Source organism: Alexandromys fortis, unplaced genomic scaffold (genome assembly GCF_014885135.2).
Source record: "Alexandromys fortis isolate MF-2015 unplaced genomic scaffold, M_Fortis_MF-2015_v1.1 scaffold_215, whole genome shotgun sequence".
Lineage (NCBI taxonomy): Eukaryota > Metazoa > Chordata > Mammalia > Rodentia > Cricetidae > Alexandromys > Alexandromys fortis.
The window spans coordinates 956810-979743 of NW_026068086.1; the positions used below are offsets into that span (position 1 = coordinate 956810).

General features: G+C 42.6%; 1 protein-coding gene across 4 annotated transcripts in view; it reads right to left on the minus strand.

Moving 5' to 3' along the window:
* Window positions 1–981: 981 nt before the first annotated feature.
* The window catches only part of Aig1 (androgen induced 1), a 218531-nt gene continuing 196578 nt past the window's right edge, over window positions 982–22934 (minus strand). For 3 of the 4 annotated variants that reach the window (XM_050122239.1, XM_050122241.1, XM_050122240.1), the window contains 2 exons: window positions 7852–8015; window positions 982–1632 (listed from right to left, as the gene is read on the minus strand). In XM_050122239.1, the coding sequence (XP_049978196.1) occupies window positions 1595–1632; window positions 7852–8015 (202 nt within the window). In that variant the 3' untranslated portion in view covers window positions 982–1594. Of the gene's footprint in view, window positions 1633–6817; window positions 7268–7851; window positions 8016–22934 lie in introns of those variants that run through there. The other variant, XM_050122238.1, reaches the window with a different exon arrangement.

A 22934-nucleotide genomic window follows, 5' to 3' on the forward strand; every position in this document is an offset into this window, starting at 1 on the left:
TCTACTTCCCATGTAGATTAGATCCCTGTATGTCTCTCTTAGGGTCCTCATTGTTGTCTAGGTTCCCTGGGATTGTAAATTGTATGCTGTTTTTTCTTTGTTTTATGTCTAAAAGCCGCTTATGAATGAGTACATATTATATTTGTCTTCTGGGTCTGGGTCACCTCACTTAATATGATGTTTTCTAGATCCATCCATTTACTTGTAGATTTCAAGATATTATTTTTTTTCATTGTGTAAATGTACTATATCTTCTTTATCCATTCTTTGGTCAAATAGACCTATAACTGCTAAATAAATAGTCAGTCATCAAAACAGTCATCAAAAGTCTTTGTAAATACATTTTTTAAAATGAGTATAGTTATTAACTGAGTTTTTCCTTCTGGTTGAACTTTTTAATAAAATACTGTTTAAAATTGGATATACATTCTGTAATGTATGTATGAACATATTCAGTCCTAAATCATGTGTCTTTGAATATCTATTAATAAATCACCAGGAGCCTCATAAAAGCATTCTCTCTTTGGGGAGTCCTGGGCCCTTTCTAGTTGTCAATGGGGATAATCAGGCTCCTTTATGAAGAGGTGGCTGCAGATAGAGCAAAAGAGAACACATTCATAAGTGTCATGGGGGGTGGATTTTCTAGCACTTCCTAAGTTGTATCACCAATTAAGTTATTTTTAGAATAAACGGTTTGGTATCACTTGATCTACTTTAGGATGAACAGCCAATATTTACACTAAGTAGGTAATTATTTTATAATTGGTATAACACTGTTTTCTACCTTTCAAATAATTATGGTCAAGAGTTTATAAGTTAGATTTTAAAGTGTTCCTTCCAGAATGATGACAACATGGCACTGTTAAAATATGAAAGTCACAGGAATGAATGAAGTACAGTCAACAGGTCTGCTTCAATAGAAACAAGCACAGACACTTGGACCACGTGGTTGAGACTGAGATGGACCAGGCAGACATCAAGCTTGGTTGGTGGATCTTTATTAACAGTAATGTTTGCACATGGGAATTATTCACAGATTAAATAGGGAGATTCAAGCACACTCAGGGTTTCGACTAAACTGGTCCTATTTATTACTAATAGCGCTCATTCCAGGCAACCATGGCTGTCACCACAGGAGCCACCTCTCCTGCCTCCTCTTGGGTCCATATTGTGCCCCAGAGTCATTACTCCAGCCACATTTAAGACTAAATATGAATATCTGGATCCACATCTGCCCCCTGCAACTTTATTATATTCCTTAAGAAGAAACACAGTCGATTTTCTTCAGTAAATGGAGTTATTATTGCAGAAATGGAGATTCGATGATCAACTTTAGTTTAGAACTAGAAAAGAGGGAAAATGTCACCAAGAATGAACTTGGAAGAGAGTACTTCAAACAACAAGGGTGAGTGATTTTCAAAAGCAATGCATCCTATTTTGCACATATTTGAATATAAAAGTTGTCTTCCCTCAGGGTCAGGGAGACAGGGTTGATGCCATGGCCCCTTTGAAGTTCTGTCTCCTCACTGCTGGTGCCCAGGGCCAAAGGAATTCAAGGGTAGCTCCTTCCTGCTTTCCCTTTTAGACTTGGATCTCATTCTACCTTAGGCTTCTCTTTCTCTTCTTCCATACCTAGAAAGACAAAAAGCTTTATTTGAGCGTCACATGCTGAGCTATATGGGGGCTGCTCGTAGAATCTCTGGCTCCCATAGCTGACTTCTGTCCACCTCTCCCTCTCCTCCCCACTTCTCCTAGCTAAGAAGAAAAGTAATTTACAACCTTTTCCAGAAACGCCCTCAGTGACCTCTCTCCCCACACTTTCCTGACATCTCTGTGACACAGCCTGGTTCTCCTGCTTTTGGGAGTAGAACCCTGGGGCAGGATTACTCCTGACTCATTGGTTTGCATGATGGAAATTCCAGCAGGAAATTCCAGCTTCTTAACCAGCCCCCAGCAGCAGGAGCCACGCAGCTGATGCATTTAAACAGCTTCATTTATTTTTCACTTCAGCCCTGTCCATTCTCAAGACCTGGATTTTGGTTTTCTAATCACCTTAGAGCTGCTCTTTTTAAAATTTATTAATTTTAAAAAAAGCTCATGGAGCCCTAATTAGCCACAGAAGCTGTTTCTGCTTATTTATAACACACTCACACACACACACACACACACACACACACACACACACACACACACACAAACCCTGCCCCTTACCCCACGCTAGGGCATAAACCCAGAGCCGCAGGCATGCTAGAAATCACTGTAGCCATGACTGTATTTCTGGCCCCACGTTTATACGTGCTGAAACTCAAGTCCTGCCTGCAGGAGCCAACCCATCCAGATCAGCTTTTCCTGAAGGACATGTATCTACTGGATCAGGAAGGCTTTGTCTGCTGTCTGCAGTGAATGGTTGGTGATGGTTCGTTTTCCTGGAGATGAAATTGTCCATGCTACTTTTGCAAGTTATACTTAAATGCAGAAATTCTACCCGCTTCTTCCTTTTTTTCTTTTGTTTCTACATAAACATTTTTCTAATCCCCCCTCCCCCAAATTCTTAAATGCTTCTTGTGTGTTTGTTTCAATCGCAATAATGAACAAAGGAATTTGAAATACTGTCTATCTGGTCCTGTTAGTATTCTTTTATAAATGTGTAGACCTCTAAGGGAAGAGATTTTACTAATTATAGCCCGAGTGTTTGATAGTGTCTATTTTTATGGTGGATACGCAGCTAATCTTTGTTGTTAATAAATGCACTTAGGGGAAGTCTCTGAAAACAGGACTAGCAGAAAAAGCAATAAACAACATATAGTTTCCCACAGTGATCAGCCATAAAGCCCAACCTTTGAGGGTTGCATTATTCTAGAGATAATGAGGGAACCCCTTCCTTCACCACCTTCCACTCCTGGCTAGCTTCATGGAGTCCAGAATAGGCAACGCAATGTGAGTCAATGCTCTGAGCAGGTATCCTCTCTAATGGTCGATTTCCGCAGGCAAGGAACTGGCTGAGATATAAAATAGTTTCCAAAATACTTCCCACGGATCATGTGAGGGAAACATCACACCAAGGAGAGAGGAGCTGATTGAAAGGAAGCATCTACACTGTGTCTCCATTGTTGGGTATGTAACCAAGGCAAAGACAGTTAACAATGCAGGCTCCCTTCAGACAGCACTCTCCCGAGTCCCCACCTCTGTCCTGTGTTCTCTACACAAGAGTAAAGATGCTGGGAGTGGATGGGATGAAAAAAACATTTTTTTTTTTAAATCTCTTTGGTTTCTTCTCTCTAGAACATTTTGTTGATGGGTTGATGTGGCAGCAATGGTGGACTCTTCAAAAGAGGACAGAGGTGGAGGATCTGGGCTTCCCTGACTTGGAAGAGAAATGGCTCCTCATATATTGGTTTTGCAGCCATGGGGAAGAGGGCAAAAATAACACAGCTAATAATGAAAGAACTGAATGTATTTCCACAAAAACCAAACTAAACCAAACCAAGCCAAAAACCAGACAGACAGAAACCCATCAGAAAGTTGAGGCAGGCTATATCTGTGGAAGAGAGGGCCAAGACTGACCCCGAGGGAGGTATCCACACATATTCTCAAGCAGGGGGATGGCTTCCACTAGGGAGTAGCGCTCAGAAAGTGAGAGCCCACGGCTTCTGCTAGGGGCCAGGCAACCTGGATGGGCCTTATCGAGAATGGACATGGAGATCTGGGTCTAACTCCCTCCCCTGACCCCTCTTTCCTACTCTTTTTGCCCTTTTCCCTGTCTTTCACTCTTGAGCACTGTTGTTTCTGGGCTCAAATTTCAACTCTGGTGAGAGCAGATGCCTTAGTCAGGGTTGCTGGAGTTAGAGCAGTCTTAGCTGAAGAACAGTCATGCTTCAGGTGTCATGAGTTGAACAGCACAATCCTATGCCAAAGTCCTGACCCACAGTACTTCAAAACGTGAGAGAATGTTCAGGGTGAGGCCAGACAATTGTTCCTTAAAGAAATTAGGCATCTGACTCATGGATCCAAGCAATCGCCGCCGGAGAAACCAGAACGAGCCACAGTCATCCAGGAAAACCTTCCAAAGGACCCTCTTCTCTGATGGTGTGGGTGGGTCTCCTTGAGTTGCAGGAAGAGACCAGCATTGTTTTTGAGAGTTTTATAGCCAATGAAAGTACTATCCTGGATGAAGGGCTCAGCCACAGCATGAAATGGAGGACCAAGGACACAAGAGCACCTCCTCCCACCCCACCTCCCTCCACACATGCCATGATCCCAGTCCAGGATTTGGGGGAGGGCGGATCTTCTGTTCTCCAGGGGTTGGAAGATAGGGCCCAACCCCTCCTTGTGAGCCTCAGGGCTACAGCATCTAGCCAAAGAGGATTATTCTCAAGCCTTTAAATTAAAGGAAATTTCCTCTGCTTGCTTTCAGATTTGCTAACAAGCCATGAGCCTTTCTGCCTGTTTGTAAGGGGACTGTACATTCTCAGCCACCATGCTTTAGAAGGAGGTAACCTGTTGTCTAGTCTTAGAGGTTAGCATGAACCCAAAGAACAATTTTGCTTTGGGATGAATTATGATCATATCCTACCCACAGATGGTTTGTAGGTTTACATCATACTTCAAAAGAGATTTTCTTTCCTCCCTCCCTCCCTCCCTCCCTCCCTCCCTCCCTCCCCCCCCCCCCCCCCCCCCCCCCCCCCCCCCCCCCCCCCCCCCTTCCTTCCTTCCTTCCTTCCTTCCTTCCTTCCTTCCTTCCTCCCTTTTTTTATTTCTTTCTTTGTCATAATGGCTTTTTGGGGATACTGGGATGAGGGAGGAGAAGACATTTTACATGTGCCAAAGACATTTATTGCAGAGGGACTCTTACAGGATGAATTCTATAGAGTCCCAGATTTGTAATGTCGAATTCCTAATCCCCACTGTCTCAGAAATAACTTGAATTGGTTGAGGTCTTCACAAAGGTATTATGAAACCATTAGGGTGAATGTTGCCAAATATGATTGGTGTCATTCTAAAAGAGGTAAAAAGGAAGATCACATCACATGCATGGGGCGCATCTCTGAGCATAAAGATGAACAACTTCCAGCCCAGGCTAGGTCTGTGGTAGACTTTCCCTTAGGGATTTCATGAGGAACCAATCCCGACACCATCTTGCTTTTGAACTTGTGGCATCCATATGTCAGACAGTCTCTTCCTATTGTTTAAGATACCCAGCTTGTGGTATTTTATCAGTGTGAACACAAACAGTTCTCACAGAGCCACTTTATTTAAAAAAGAGCAAATACCTGACCATTAATTTATTTTAATGGCTTGTATTTCCTAGCAGTTGGGCCTGTTTTGTGTTTCTCAAACACTGAGACATCCTGATAGTTCATTAGAAGTCACAAGGGGCTGAAGCTTGGGTGGAGGACACTGGCTTTGCTGGTGACTATTTCAGAAGGTCACTCACAGGCCTCAGCTGCCTTTGTATGGTGGGGGATGGTTTCAAATAATCTCTAGGACCTCCCTACCTCCAGCTGTCATAGTCTGCAATTTTTTTTTTCATCTTGAAGTTGTAGAATAAACCCAGAAAATATGAGTCATTGAAAACCATTAAGGAATTCAGGAAGGCATTTTATACCTTGTATGCAGTATTCCTCACTCTGGAATTTTATAGTAACTGATTTGTAGCAAGAAATTTTATTTATTTTGTACTGTATGTGTAAATAGTAGTCAACATATACATGCATATATACAAGCATATGTTCAGGTGTGTGAGCATGCACACACACACACACACACACACACACGCATGCACGCCTACACTGCTTATAATCTGCAGTTTCAAACTCAGTTGTGAAACTGACTGACTTAAGTACCAGATGAGAATTAGGGGAAGTTAGACAGACGACTAAAAGAAGTGGCAACTGATACTCAGTTCAAATCCAATGTTGGCAGAAGGAACAGTGGGACCAGCGTCACCAGATCTTAAAGTACTTGGTAAGGAGAGGAAGTCCAACTATAATATGAAAATTTCCAATTTTTAAGTGTTGGTGCATGAAAAAAATCCCACTACGTAGACAGAATGATATTTTGGGTATGTAAATTTAGGATAAAGGACTAGAGAAATGGATCAGTCAGCAAAGTACTTGCCTTGCAAAAATGAGGGCTCCTGATTGATCCCCAGAACACGCATTAAAGAGGAAGGAGCATAGTTGCATGAAAATGCAATACCAGTGGCAGAGGCGGCATATGAACATCAGATAAACATATTAAAATGCACGCACGCACACACACACACACACACACACAAACACACACACACAGTTGTGGAAAGGCCAGCAGGGGGAAGATTCTGGTTTGTCACAAACATCAGCTCCTAGGGGCTCCACTAAATAATTGTAGACAAAATTAATCTCTAAACGGAAATAAGCTATAAATCGGTGACTGGTTTTTATGCCTGTCATGCAAGAAAACAGAGACCAGATAAGCCGCACAAACAGTTCAGAAAGCTCAGTGTCACCCTTCATCTTTAACTCCTTATTCAATGCTGCTGGTAAGCAACACTCTCTAGTCTAGATTGGGTAGTTACCTCTTCTGCCATTCAGGCATCTTCTCAAGGCAGTAGCAGAGTCATGGTCAAATGTCTGCCAGAATTGAGCACATCCAGGGGATAGAGGAAGCCAGAATTTTTTTTTCCTGAACTGCACATCTTAGTTTAAACCCAACTACAGGCATTCTCTGACGATGGCGAGGAAACAGTCTTGCATTTTATTTCAGGAACACTTTTAAGGCGCCAAATAAGTCTAAACTTAAAAGAGAAGGATTATTGCTTCTGTTGAATGGAGGAAACGTCATGAGAAGATTACTGTCTGGTTCTCCAAGCCATGGTCAGAATGGATTAAAAAGGGGGCCACCTAGCATTGGCTGACGCGCTGACACACACCGTCTCGGAAGAAGCACGCACAAAGCAATTGGATGCAACGACTATGCAAACACTACTTTATTAGACAAGAGGACTGAGCTCCTGCAAAGCAACTGCCTCCAACCAGGTGCTCAACATTGGCGGATCACAGTCCATTTACAGTTCATCTCTAGAATAGCGGACCGTGTCCAAGGAGATGTCCGGATCTCTCTGACCCCCCATACCAGCCTCTGGGTGTGTTTTCATGCAGGGTTCAGATCACTACGTGGCCAATCCTTGCCTTTCCACCTTCCAGCGGTTATGTATTCTTACATAGATTTTGGACAGGGTTGCCACAGCTTAGATAAGATTGTGTGTCTTGCCAAGAAGGAGGCTTTGCTATAAATAGAAACAGAAGAGAAATCAAGTCAAAGGTTAAGGGAGCTTTAGCAGCAATGAAATATAGCCTTTCATGACTGCATCTCTCTGCGACCTTCCATTCTGGCAAAGGGCGGCCACCTGGACCGTTTACAGTGCTGGCTTCACGACCATGAGATTCCTTTGAGACGACAGCATCCATGAGATGACATGAAGAATGAGATCTGGTGACTTTTAATGAGGCTCTTTCAATAACTTACTATTTAATTTAGGGCCCTTTCACTTTGGCAGAATTCTGTTAATCATAGCTGGCTTCACTTTTGTTTCCCTGTTAACACTGTATTTTTTTTCTATATAATTTTATGAGCGCGCTTCTTTTATCTTTCAGGTTTGGATGTTTTACTACCTAATAAGACCAAGTGAGAAATAAACCTTTCAGATAGCACTGCCAGCAGCTCTTAAATTAATACTGTAATAAAAAAAAATGAAGCTTCCGTGGAGAGCCTGGGTGGAGGGCTGAAGAGGAGGCTGCCGCAGACGCCTCCCTCTGCCAAGGCTCTCTTAGGCAGCGCTGTTCTTGTGCATGTGCCCTCAGCGATACTCACTTCTCTGTGTATCCCAGATGTAGCTGTTCAGGACTTCTCCCAGCAGGTACAGGAAATTCATTAGGATTGTTGTTGACCCAAAGAAGATGATCCTGGCTCCTGAGCCAATGTGTTCCAGGAAAGGGTACACCCACATGCCGGTGACATGATGTATCCAGCACACCCTGCATTGGGATCGGAGAGGAGACAAGGATGGAGTCAGGGCCATGGTAGATGTCAAAGCTGGTGTGTTACAAAGGGAAGCCCATCGCACCAACAAGGAGCTCCTGCATGGCCCACCCTCACCCTCTTAACATCTTGTAGAATTCTAGAACAGTTACTCCAAGACAAGGAGCTCTTGTACGGCCCAGCCTCAACCTGTTGACATCTTGTAGAATTCTAAGACAGTTACTCCAAGAAAGAAGTCACCATGGGCCCGTCAGTACCAAACACTGCTGCCTTCCTCTGCCACGTCCTTCCTCTGTCCTACAGACCATGTCAGGACCCCACACTGCACTGAGTGACACGTCTCCCTAGCCTCCTCCTTCCTGGCAGCGTCTTCTCGTCTTTAATGACACTTAAAAGGTTTTGGTCAGGTATTAGAAACTGCTGGGTGATTTAATACTGTTATACAATCCTTTTAATCTCTTCTTTATACAATGGAACAATGTAGCGTTAGGCAATCAGCCTGTAATAAAGCCGAGTGAGTGTATGCCAGGTATCTTGCCACAGCGCCTTTCAGTGAGACAGGGACAGGAACTGCGTGCTCTGGGGCCGCCACCCCATCACCCCGCAGATGCAGGCTTCCTGCTTCTCAGCTCTGCAGATCCTGCACTCACTTCCCTTCTGAACATCTGCGCATGCTTCCTCATAACCATCCTGTTTCTGGGGCGGACATGTCTGGCTCGGCAGGAACAGCAAAACACCAACTAGCATTGCTTCCCAGAATTTAGTTGCAATGCCAGCCTCGCTGCCTCCACCCTGGCATGGCTGCTGGTAGTGGTTTTCTGGATTATTTGGAGTTTGCTCTTTTACCACAGAGAACCAGTTTGGGAGAATGAATAAAATACAAATAACTATTACATTGGGAAGAAAGGTTACTTTCTACACTTCAGTGTCCAAGAATGTGGAGACACCCATACAAAGGCTTCAGTGGTGGTGGGAAGGCGTGGACCTTCACTACAGTTTGTATTATCTGTGTGGGTAAAGCCCCAGCGGCCATGGAGGTAAAACACTCTGGCGGTGCTGCTAAAAGAATTTCACTTTTTAAATGAATGAAATACAAACACACAAAGCCCAAATCATACATACATAAACACATTCACGTGCCTGTAAGCATGCACGGGACATTTATAGCCTCAAAATTTTGTGGTTTAGACTTCTGGTTTCATCTCCAGAATATTTAAAAGTTGAGGCTGAAGCACATCAATACACCAGCACTCAGAACAGCCATGGCCCAACCCATGTCCATTCAGAGGTGAATTTAAGCATAATCAATAAAAACTCAGAGAGAAAAACTGGGGTTCAACCTGAAGATCTGAAAAGCAAAACAGTCAGCCACTGGCTCTTACCTTGAACTCAGTCTGAAATGGCAATCATGCCTCCCAGAATCTCAGAATGAGACTATCCCTGAGAGCTATCTTCCCCCATTTTATATTCCTCTCTAGGGCTTGGATTAAAGGCACACACCACTGGGATTAAAGGCATGCTCCACCTGATTTCTATGGCAATTAGTGTGGCTACTGGGATTAAAGGTGTGTGTTACCATAACCTGGTCCATAAGGCTGAGCAGTGGGACTGTTTTACTCTCAGATCTTCAGGCAGTCTTTATTAAAATACAATTGAAATGCTACTACAATGAATGAATACGCAAAGGGCTGAATATAATACACAATGGAATGCTGATTTGTACAAGGAAGACTAAAACTTTAGTACACACCACAACATACTGAACCTTGAAAACATAATAAAGAAGTCAAATTACAGGACAGTTTCTGACGATTCCATCTTTATGAGACACCAAAGTAGGCAAACCGAGAGACAAAGCACAACAGAGACCACCACATATTACATCTCTGTCAAAAAGCTTCCCTCTCAGCCCATGGATTGAAGGCTCGGTTCCCAAAGCAGCAGTATCCTGTGCTGAGGCCTCTGGGAAGGGAACGAATCACGTGGACTCTGAGCTAATGAGAGGATGGACACACCCACTGATCAATTCTTAAATCAACTGGCTACTGGGAAGTTGAAGATGTTATAAGATGTGGAGTCTAGTTAGAGTAAGTAGGTTGATTGGGCAACCTTCTTCTTCTTCTTCTTCTTCTTCTTCTTCTTCTTCTTCTTCTTCTTCTTCTTCTTCTTCTTCTTCTTCTTCTCTCTCTCTCTCTCTCTCTCTCTCTCTCTCTCTCTTTCTCTCTCTAAGATTTTTTTTATGTATACAGTGTTCTGCCTGCAAGCTAGAAGAAAGCACCTGATCTCATTACCAACGGTTTTGAGCCACCATGTGGGTGCTGGAAATTGAACCCAGGATCACTGGCAAAGCAGCCATTGCTCTTAACTGCTGAGCCATCTCTCCAGCCCCCTGGGAAAGCTTTTGAAGGGTATACTTCATCCCCAGCCCCTTCCCTCTCTCTTCCTTCCAGTCCCTATAAGATGAGAATTTTCTAGTTCTGCTTGCTTCCTCATGAGAGCTGTCTGGCCAGGTGACCGTGGACTGGACCCTTTGGAACTGTGATGGACAACCGTTTCCTACTTTTAGACTGTTAATTTCACAGCAATGGAAAGCTGACCAATGCACCAGGGTCCGAGGGGACCAGAGGAGGAACAGGGCGTTTGTGTTGAAGATGATGACAAGTTTGAGGGCTAGACATAGTAACTACGACATGTAAGAGTACATCTAGAGATGGCTGTTTCCATGGCACTGACTTACTCAAGCCAAAATAGATCTATTAAAAAAAAGTTAGGAAAAACAATTTTTTTCCTTAAGATGAAGCCCTTGTGGAGACTAATAGAAATTAAATTGTTAGAGTGTGGAGTTTGATAGGACCTGTTCTGTTCGTTCATAAATCACTGGCAGTCGATTTCCCTTGTCTAGTTTTAACTAAGCTAGGGAGGTAGTGTGGCAGCTACTAAGTAGCATCCATGTAGAAAATATGAAACATACCCCAACTTAATGTCATCAAATAGTCAATTATTTTTACCCATCAGTTACAACATCGTGACCTGACTCCCTGTAAATGCTTCCTCCATGAGGCAAACTGGGGGCGCGATTCAACTATAAACATTAATTATACTCTGCATACCTGCTCCTGGCTCCCTGCTGGCTTTTGGAGGACTGGGCGTTTCATTTGCAGCTCATAAAGATCACTTCTGATGCCAGGCCTGAGCTCTGCTCCTCAGACTATGTAATGCACTTTTGATCTCCACGCAACCAAAATACAATGCCAAGAGATACAACCATAGCCATATAGTATGTGTCTTTAAGTGAGTCCTAAATCTTTATCTCCAGACTGGATCTTTCCTCAAACTTTAGAATTCCATAACAGGTTAACACATCCACATCACTTTGGACAAATGATAATTCCAACTCAAGGTTTCCATGCTTCGTCCCTGTACTCTGGATCCTGTGAAATTAGGCTACACATGGTGCTTTCACATAATATGCTATATACACATAATCTTATAAAGTCCCCTTTAAGGGATATTTATCCCCCTTTCACAAGTAAAAAAAATCTGAGGCCACAAAAAAACCCTAGGAAAGTCAGGAAAGAAATACGCAATTGATTTCCCTTCAAAATATTTCAATTATTCTTTGAGGAATTCACACGTGTATAGAATGTATTACAACCATATTCATAATCCACTAACTACCCTTTCTTATTACCCTCTAGCTCCTTTGAACCTCTTCTTCCCCTGGTTCTACCTTCATGTCCCTTCTTCCCTTGAAAGAATAATGAGAATTGCTTACATGAGTGTGGGTGCAGGAGATCTGTGCTGGAGCACGGGGAACTGACCAGCGGCTACACTACTGAAGAAAGAGCATTCTCCAGCCCCCAGGAGTCTTCAATTGCAAGTAGCTCCCCAATTAAGAGAGGGGCCCCAAGTGCCCCTCTCCCATCAATGCTTGATTACTTCTTTGTTATCTGGACTTATTTTCCTCAAGGCACATGATATTGTCTTAAATATTCATATTTCTCCCCACTTTCTGACTTTTTTTTTGACTTGTTAGGTCATCAAATTATCCAGGTATAGATGCAGAAGTCCTGTTATTTGGGGTTACACCTGGATTAGTGTGAATGATATACCCACTTGTCCTAACAGGCTGTGATTTCATCATTTGTTTCCTTGATATTATCACAGTTAAAGTCTCTGTGCAAAGATGACTCACGGCCTTGCTCGTCTATGAGTGGAGAGGTCTTCGTTCTTGGGTTGTTTTCAATTGCTGTCTCACTTTTAAAGCTTTCTCATCTAAGTGCCCAAATACCTATGCTTAAAGCAATGGCACTTATGCTAAAAATTTTATCGTCAGAAATTAATAGCCATGGTATATGTATGCATGCATTCATGTGTATACACATATTTGTACACATATGCACATATTAACCAGTATTATAAAGCTTCTGTATTATCTGCTTTATTCAGTATACCTCTAATCAATTTATTTGAAATTTACAAGTTGTTAAAAAAATGACACTTATCCATGTCACCCATTTCAGCACTTTGCAGAGATACAGCAGTAAACGAGGCAGAGGTAATGCATGTCCTTGTGAGTCCAGCCTGGTGGGCAACCAAGCTATTTCAAGAGCATCTGCAGCGATGGGCACAATTACAGAGGTCAGGAGTTGGAGCGGAGGCTCAGCTGTTAAAGGAGAAGGCTCACAACAATTACAAAGGCAGGGATAGGAACGCCATGGGTGCATAGGGATTATTTCTTGCCTTTACAAGGATTGCTCATGTATAACTAGTCATCCTTGGATAGGCTCTTGTATACTCAGCTTTCTGTTAAGCCATTCTTTCATAGCTGAAATGTTCACATGATGTTCATCAATGTGCAATAAAAATGTTTTCAGTGATTTCACAACCATCACTCTTTGGCTCTCCTCTCCAAGGCAAACTCTTACGTGGTGAATATTCACGGCCTCATCCTTACTTTGTATTGTTCTTCTGCCAACACACCTTAATTATCCTTAAATATATGGTCTTTATTTTATTTTATGTTTTTGAGGATTTTGTGTGAACATCTGTCTGTCTGTGCACTATGAGTGTACAGAGCCTATGGACACCAGAAGAGGGTACCAAATCCCTTGAAAGCGGAGTTACAGAGAGCTGTGAGTTGCCATGTGGGTGCTTGCAATTGAGCACAGGTCCTATAGAAAAGGGCTCTTGACTACTGAGCCATCTCTCCAGTTCTCCAGTTTCATTACTGATGTCCTGATACAGCATGCTGGCTGATCTGAGCACCCTTTCTCTCCTCCCCTCCCACCACTTTGACCACTCTTTCTTTTCCTTCTGTTAAATTACTCTACATTAAATGTGAATTTTATAGCTTTATTGTATGCCCAATCCTCGTTGGCCTGCATGCATGTAAGTGCACCATGTGCTTGTCTGGGGCCTTCAGTGGCCAGGAGAGATACCCTGGACTGGTGTTACAGAGGTTGTGAGTCACAAAGTGCATGCTGGGAACTGGACCTAGGTCCTTTGAGGGAGCTCTAAGTACTTTTAAGACTCTACAGCCCAGGACTTTCCCTGAGGCTTAGTTTGTAACTCCTCCACCTTTTCAATATAATACATTCCCTGTTGATTCAGTCATGACCGTGGCTTCACATACACAAATATTTCACAAACTTGTATCCCTGTCCAGTTCTCTTCTAAGGTCTAGAAAATATTCTCAGTCCTGACAGCATCTCATTTTGCACATCTGAAATGCACTTCCAACTTAGTCTATCTGCAGCCAAAGCTATTTCTATTTCTCGCCAGACCTCCCAGATTCCTCATCTCTGAGAATGGTTCAGTTGCAAATCCAACACCTGTCAACATTTTCCCCTTTCACCATACAAAGCCCTGCCCTGTCTGATCAAGGTTACCACAATCATCTCTGCAATACATTATATTTTTTTCTATTTCTATCACCATTTTAAGTTGTATGAAAATTATCTCAGCCCAGAAGACTGTAACAGTTTCTAGCTTGTGTCTTCTTCTCTCCCCCCCCCTCTTCTGACGGTCACATGGGCACAGTGAGCTTTCTCAACCAGAATAAGAACACATTATTACCCCACGCCCATGCTCCTCCATTCATTTTTGTTATAGGCAAGAAGGATAGACACCTGCCTCTCACCGGCCTGTACCCATCTGTCTGGCTTCATCTCGCTCCTTTCCCTTGCTGCTCTTTACCTCTAGCCATACTGATTTTCATCTGGTTCCCTGATTTTCCACGTTCCTTTTTGCCATGTGGATTTTCGTGTGCATCTCTTTCTACCTATGCTGGTAATTACCCTTCCTACAGACTAGCTGTATTCATCCCCAGATATCTTAGTTCTGCTGTGGTGATTGGACAGCCATCACTTACTCAGGAAAGTTTCCCCGATCTGCCAGGTTAGTTCAAGTGTGGAAAGTTCTTCAAAAAAAAAAAAAAAAAAAAAAAAAAAACCACCTTGATTTTTAGAGCTCTTTGACTAGTACTTAAATTTGAGTGATAACTTTACCTGAACTAGAGCACTCGTTGTGTGAGGTGAAAAGCTCTATGTATTTTTCTCTCTGTCACCTTAGCACTTGTCACCGTGCCTGTCACATGGTAGGACAATAAGTGGTTGACTGGCTGAGGAAGAGTTTGCTAATTAAAGATGGGAGGAACGAACTTTCTAGCCAAAAGGACTATCCAAAAACCCAAGAAAAAGGAAAAACTCTAAGAGAGTCAAGGAGGAAACATTTTTGCTGAGACTGGGGACTGAGTACAGGAGGGCCTGATGTCAAACTGTGGGTGGTCTTTTTAACCATTCAAAAGTTAGACTACCGAGTGTGGAGAGAAAGAAGTCTTTGAAGCAGATTAAATAAATGTGGGCAGATGGAATTGAAAACCAATTCTCTCCGAAAACAGTGGTGGCCTAGATAGAAGTGGTAGTTAATGAAAATAAAAATTAATAGATAGTTTTTCAGAAGATATGGAGACCAGTATCTATCAAAGTACAGGTCATAAGCAGTGACACGTTGGTGGTGATATGAAGGCTGATAGGAAGTTGGTTAGCTGGTTACATGGTAGCCTGGATTCAAGCATAGTTAGACTGTTTACACACGGGCAAACACTATGCATCAGGTGTTCCTTCCGTTCTCTGAAGCACTAGTTGTAATTGCCAGTAACCATGGGTTACAAACATTAAAAAACAAAACCAAGATAACAGAATAGAAAAAGTCAGAAGGACTTGCATATGATGAGCAAAACTGACTTGCAAAATGGAAGTTTCATATGGGAATGCATGCGTGAGTACACACACACACACACACACACACACACACACACACAGACTCCTGGTGGCTAGGTCATAACACAAAATGTGTTCTTTTTAAATACATAGTAAAAAATTAAAAAATAAAAACTTACTGATTTCAGAGGCAGATTTAGAGGACTTGGTGATTGACTGAGCTGATTCTGAGAGGCCACCGAGATGAGTTAAGGATTAATCATAGATTCCTGGCTTGATGAGCCAGGTAGGGAGAGCTGCCATTTCCTGAGATAGGAAATAATGCTCTGACCTAGCTGCCTTCAGGGGATGAGGAGTTCTGTTTGGACACGCTCACTTTGAATGTTCAAATGATATCCAAGCGAACTTGTCCTGAAGGCTGTTAGTTACATGGGTCTGATGTAGAAACACAGACCTCAAGCTCACTGGCAACAAGATGATAGCGGGAGCTAACAGGACAGACTGTGACCATCAGGTGAGAGTGTATAGAAAGCATCAGGAAAATGGGTTCATAAAAGAGCTGCCCAGATGGTAACGCTGCGGCAGACCAAGGAGACTGAGGAGAAACAGTGAAACCTTGGATATGGCCTAGTGATGTGGAAGCCAGAGAGGCAATGTGGTTTCCCGAAGCCAGGGCGTGGCTCAAAGAGTCTACAACACAGAAGCTGAGGAGCAAGAGTTACTAGGAAAACAGTTTCCACTAGGAGCATGGAAGCAATAATGTGTGTGTGAATGTGTGTGTGTGTGTGTGTGTGTGTGTGATTGAAATCTACTTTGAATATTGGCTGCTTATCACATTTTGATGAAGAGTTCAAACAAACCGACCTTCTCAAATTCCCTAGCTCATGTAGCCACATGGGCAAAGATCACCTTGTTAGAAGAGTCATGAGCTGGGACAGTGACAAGAGTCTGAGACAGCGCAGTGAGGGCCACCTGTCCATGTTTCCGTTTCTGGCTGCTACCCTTATTTATCCAGAATGGACACAAACAGCTATTGTACCACCAGGAACCTTTTTATTTTCCTGATTATTTAAGAGGATTACAAGGTTACTATTCAAATTTAGATAAGGAGCTAGGTGGCTTAAAAGATACACAGGATATAGACCCATGTTCAATGGCAACTTACAGCCAACTACATTTGTAAGGGCAGTGCCAGGCTCTGCGTTTTTACAGGACTCCTTCTCGGGGGAAGGTGTTATATTGATGTCATTTTACAGCTGAGGACACTGAGGCCCAGAGAGGTTGAGATGTGGGGAAGCTGGGACACACGTCTCAGTAGTTAAGCTCCCAGCCTGTGTAGCTGGTTCCTCTACCGCTCCAGATGTTAGCCCGTGATGGATGGGAACGGGACCCCAGAAAGCCTTTAATGTGCTTAGACCCTAAAAGATGATTTAGGCATGAAATCTCTCTATAAAGTTTTTTCCCCCTCTGACTATAAAAGTAATTCACATGATCATTATGGAAAATGTGTGAGATGCCGAGATGTTGCAAAATGCAAGATGAATTACTTTTAGTGACGTTTTAACACAAGATTGAATGTCTTATAAAAGTCAAGGACCAGATTTTACAGCTTCCTTTGAGGAGAGGGGAGAGCGCTGCAGGGATGAAACACTCCTCCAGAAAAGGCAAGGCCTTATCTCCTAGACAGTCACACCAGATTTAACCTGGGGAACTCACTACACTTGTCAGGTTTGGGAAGGGCAGAGTGTGGACATCAGCTCTGGCTTACTGTTTCTCAACTCTCCGATACTTCTGAAGGATGTTTCACGGGCAAGTCTGGCTGTCTGCTCACGTGTTGACTGAACTGGCTGTTATGTTCAATTTGAGGATTATTCTGAAGGTCCCTTGGACTTCCTTCCCAGTACTGATTTCACGAGGACCTGTTTTACTGCATTTTAGAAACCCTAGAAGTTTCATTGTTGTTTGTTGCAAAGAGGCACTTGTTCGTTCCTGGCGGCTTAGCCCCAAAATTATCACACAGAAGCTGTATTAATTAAATCACTGCTTGGCCCCTTAGCTATAGCTTCTTATTGGCTAACTCTTACATATTAATTTAACCCATCTCCATTAATCTGTGTATCACCACATGGCTGTGGCTTACCGGGTAAAGTACCGGCGTCTGTCTCCAGCAGGGCTACATGGCTTCTCTCTGGCTTGGATCTTCTTCCTCCCCGTATTCAGTTAATTTTTTCCCACCTAGTTTAAGTTCTGCCCTGCTATAGGTCCAAAGCAGTTTCTTTATTCATTAATGGTAATCACAGCATACAGAGGGGAATCTCACATCACCTCCCATTTTTTGTTCAAATAAAAAGGAGGGTTTTAACTTTAATTTAGAAAAATTACATAAAACAGTTATCAAGCAAGAATTACAGTTATATCTATTTTATCGTTTATCATAACTAAGGAAAACTATATTATTATTATCTGTTCTTCCCCTCTGTATGTTGTGATTACCATTTACCATTGATTAATAAAGAACTGCTTTGAGCCTACAGCAGAGCAGGGAAGAACAGAGCTAGGCAGGAAAAACTAAAGCGAATGCTGGGAGAAAGGAGGCGGAGTCAGAGAGAAGCCATGTAGCCCTGCCAGAGTCAAATGGAACTTTACCCGGTAAACCACTGCCTCATGGAAATACTCAGATTAATAGAGTTGGGTTAAATTAATATGTAAGAATTTGCCCATAAGAAGTTAGAGCTAATAGGCCAAGCAGTGATTTAAATAATATGGTTTCTGTGTGATTATTTTGGGAGTCTGGTCAGCGGGGAAATGAACAAGTAGCCTCCTCCAACAGTTGTTGCTGTTGTTTTGTGTTTTGGTTCATGGGCTCCTCCGTTTGTTTAACACACGAGTCTCCACATGTGGGGTGAACGGTAGTGGCATGTGTAGGTGTGGTTATGAGATTGTGGTGTGGTAAGTTTGCCAAGACTTGCTTGAATAGGTAGGGACTGTTGGATAATGTGAATGGATGCTTGCTTAGATGGGAAAGTGGGCTCAAACGTTCTCTCAGGGGAGGTCTGAGTCTGGTAGAAAATGCATCAGTTACAGACAGACACCAAGCAGAGAGAGTCACTCTGAGCAGTGTTGAAATACCATTTAGTTTACAAATATAAAGGCAGAAGCCTGTTTTTGCACATTAGGCGTACTTTCCAAGGAAATACCTTAAGACAGAATCATAGTGTAATACTCATGAAAGATTTCTTGATTACTTTCAATGAGGCTAGTCCCACAGATCCTGGGAAAGCTTCCTGTGTGTGTGTGCCATGTAGTCACACAGGACTCAGTGCTCAGAAGGTCCTAGACTTAAATTAATGATCTATGATCACCATTTTGTAATTCTTAATAATTTTTTAACAGAGGAACTCTCCTACTATTTTTCACTGGGCCTCACAAATTACATAGTCCTGTGTGAATAGCTATGCCCTCTACACTTTGGGACAACTTCTAGTTTATTTATGTATTTTCGGGTCACCTTGAACATTATGGAATGTCTTTGATTCTGTTTCCAGGTTACTAAAGAAGTTTAAAAACTAGAAGTATGAGCTGAATATGTGAATGAGATAGAAGTTAACACTGAGAATAGAGAACACCACAGAAACAGAGGACTAAGTACATAATTAATTAGTGGTGTGATTGGCAGATAAGATAGCTATTACCACCACCAAATTAAGTTAATTTTTTTTAATAGTCAGGCAAATTAAACAAATGGCTGCAAAACCTTCCCAGTGTTTCTCCTTATGTGGAAGTATATAATATTCTCCTGTGCTCCACACAAGAATATTTCCTAGGTTACAAGTCCCTCCACCCATCCCTAGGGAAAGAGGCAAATTGTGCAAGCCTTTCGGAATGAATTCCTCTCATGAGGTCATGAGGGAATGTGTTTTCTTCCCGATTTTAAATCACAAATATTGGAGTGATTTATCCACGAAGGCAGGCCAAGAATCGACTTCAGAAAGCTCTCCTTTAACACATCTCCTGGCGCGTGCCTCAACGGGTGGCAAAGGATTTGTGTCCGTCGAGTCCCGCTCTCTCCAGTCTACCTGATTTTATAAGTATGTTTTCCTGGAGAGAGTTCAATCTGAATTTCCCTCAATAAAACTCATGGCTGGTTCTTCTTAACTTTAATTACTTGGAACTTCGCAAAGCACACAGGTGCCAAACATCAAGCTGACACATTGAACACCGGAGGGAACATGTGTTCTTTCAGGAGGGGGGTGGGGACTCAGCAAGGGACCATTACGGTCCATGTGATCACCAGGGTTGGCTGCTGCTGGAGCCACACATTCAGACTGGGAGGCAAGGAGGGGCTGCCTGAATGCCACAGCGGATATCATAGTTTTCCACGCTTCTGCTGAGATCAACTTCGCTTCCTGTTCTGATCCTCAGCGACACTAGATGCATTTCATTAGGATAATTAAAAACTCCTAGTTGTCCTCCTGATTGCCTGCTCCACCCCTCCTTTCTCTGGATCAGTGGTTCTCAACCTTCCTAAAGCTGCGATGGTGACCTCCAACCTTAAAATTATTTTTGTTGCTACTTCATAACTCTAATTTTGCAACTGTTATAAATCCTAATGCAAGTATCTGATATGCAGGATACATATCTTATATGTGACCCTGTGATAAGGCTGTTTGACCCCCAAAGGGGTCACGACCCACAGGTTGAGAAATGCTGCTCTGGAGACCTCTGTTTTGAGCTCCTGTTTTGAGCAGCGCCCAGTGTCACGCTGTATTGTGAGGAAAATCTCTGCAATTGTCACAGCATTTTCTTCTCCCATGAGAAACGTTCGGTTTATTTCTTTTTCACCCAACAGATATGTAATAAGCCTAAGTGGTGTGAGAGATGGGAACACAACAGTTTGTGAAGAAGACATGGCCCGTGACCCAGAACCAGCGTTCCCAGTCTCAGAGCAACATGGCCCTCATGTGACACGTGACATTCCCACCACTGTGCAGCATAGCTGTGGAAAGCTGCTGTTTCTTTCTAATGTTGATTTAGTGTTCATTTGTTACTCTGAATCAAGCAATCAAGTTATAAAAGCTTTGTATTTCAAAAGGCAGAAACTCCGTGCCTCCAGAATGGTGGCCCTTAGCCCCCTCTTCATGCCTGGCTCTGCCCCTCAAGGAAAGCCACACCTAATTCTTTCAGTCCTTTCTTCAAGCTTTTAGTTTCTTTCTTAAGTGTGTGCTATACTCACAGCACCAGCAGCTGAGGAGTGTTGCATTTGATAGTTGCTGTGGGAACACACTCATTTTTCTTTATGACATGACCTAGGATAGGATGATCACACATCAGGGCAGGCCCAACTCCCAAGAACAAACTAGAATCAATGGGGAAAGAATGAGAAAAAAGAATTAATCTCAAATTTGGTTGGTGTCTTGTCTAGTTTTATGTTAGTTTGATACAAGCTGGAGTCTTTTAAAGAGAAGGAATCTTAATTCAGAAAATGCCCTGACTAGATGGGCCGGTGAGCAAGGCTGTGGTCCATTTTCTCAATTAGTGGTTGACGAGGGAAGGTCTGGCTCACTGGGAATGGTGTTACCCTGGGGCTGGGAGCTAGAAGAAAGTATATGATGCACCTCAGCAGGGCAACACAATAGAGCCAACCCTGTTAGCGCAAGTGTGGGTGAGCCAGTACCACAGCTGTGAGCACGGGAGAGCTATCCCTATTACTCATTTGCCTGGTGGTGGCTGGGTGGGGGAGAGCTGCATCCCCCATCAGCATCTGGGACAGGAAGAAGAGCTGGCCCTGTGGTCATAAGGGTGAGAGGGTCAACCCTGTTAGCGCAGGAAGGGGGGGAGCCAGTCCTGAAGTTGCAAGCATGGGACAGCTGTACCCACTTCATATTTGGCATGACATGACTCACTGTGCAGCTTCCATAATGAGATTTTTAAATTTCCCCCTTTTAAAAAATTATTTTCCTTTTTTTCTCTTAGATTTTGTCTTAATTTGGGGATATGCAGGGGCAGAAGGAGGATGCAAAGGGACAGGAAGTGAATGGGATAGAGATGCATGATGTAAAAGACACATAGAATAAAAAACAAGTAAATAAGTAGAAAGCAGATTGAGCAAGCCGTGAGGAACAGGTGAGTAAGCAGCACCCCTCCATGGTCTCAGCTTCAGTTCCTGCCTCCAGGTTCCTGTCCAGGACATATAAGGTAATCCCTTTCTTTCACAAGTTACTTTTGGTCATTGTGTTTTACCACAGCAATAGAAACCCTAACTAATGCCGGTGGAAAGGGGTGGAAGGGTGGTAACTGGAGGATGTTGGGCTTGAATATGTTTAAATTTTTGAAAAAGAAATTGTTAAATAAAAAGAAATCCAAGGGTTTAAGAAAAGAAAAAGTGCTCTGTTGCTATGGGATGGGACGTTCTGTGAGATTCACAGATCTCGGGGGCTGCTCAAGTCTGACCCCACATTCCTCATTTTCTGTCTTCTGTCCATTGATACTGAAGTACTGATGTGTCTACAGGGATTGTATTGCTATCAATTGCTCCATTTAAGATGTGCAATGTTTGTTTAACATATTTAGATACTTGAGTATTAGGCAGGCCATATTTATAATATGCTAAATCCTCTCACTGAGATGATCCCCTTATAATATGATGGCACTCTCTGGCTCTTGTAAGCAGACTTTGACTTAAGGTCTGTTTATACATAGTTTCTCTTTATTCTCCCCTTTCCCTAATTCTTCTCTTTTTTATTTTTGAGATAAAGTCTCAGCTCATACTGATTTCAAATTCACAGTCTTGCTGCTTCTTCCTCACAGTGTTGAGATTACAGGTACGTATTGCCACACCCAGCTACCTCATTTTTTTGATAATTACTTGCATGTCATGTCTGTTTGTACCCCCTTTATATTCAGCCTGTGTCCCTAAATCTAGGCAAGTTCCTTGTAGACAACATAAACTGTATACATAAATTGCATCTTATTTCTTTTAAAATCTAGTTAGACTTACTATATGTATTTTGATGGATGAGTTTAATACATTCGCATTTAAGGTTAGTTAGTGATGCGTAAAATAGCATTCCTACGTTCTGTCTGTCTTCTTCTCATTTGTCTTTCATGTGTTTCCATACCTTTTTTGTTGTCCCTCACCTTGGTTTGAGGGTTTCTATTTTTTTTTTGTAGTGGCATGCTTTTATTTCTTTCTCTCTGTAATTATGCTTCTGTGATAAGCCCTTTCCTTTCCTGGTTATCAATAATCTTGCTTCAAAATTCTTATAACTGTCCATTTTGAGTCGATGGCAGCTTACTTCAACCACACATAAAGTTATGGCCTTCTGCCTCCATTTATGCCACTGATTTGGGAGCCTTGTTTCCTTATGTGCATCTGATCATGGCTTCATGTGCTATGTTCTCAACTCTTTTCGACTTTCCCACTAGTAATATTTGCTCCTTCGTATGCTTCATGTCACCGGCCACTGTTTGTTCCAGTTTGACGACTACTTTTACTCCTATTTGTAAAATTTGGCTCCTGGTAATGAACTCCTCGGTGCTTCTCTGCTTTCTCTATGGGGGAAGACTTTTATTGTTTCTTCATTTGTGAAAGACAGTTTCTCTAGGTATAGTATTCTTTTTTTTTTTAAATATAATTTTTTATTGAAAAAAAAAAAGATTTCCGCCTCCTCCCCGCCTCCCATTTCCCTCCCC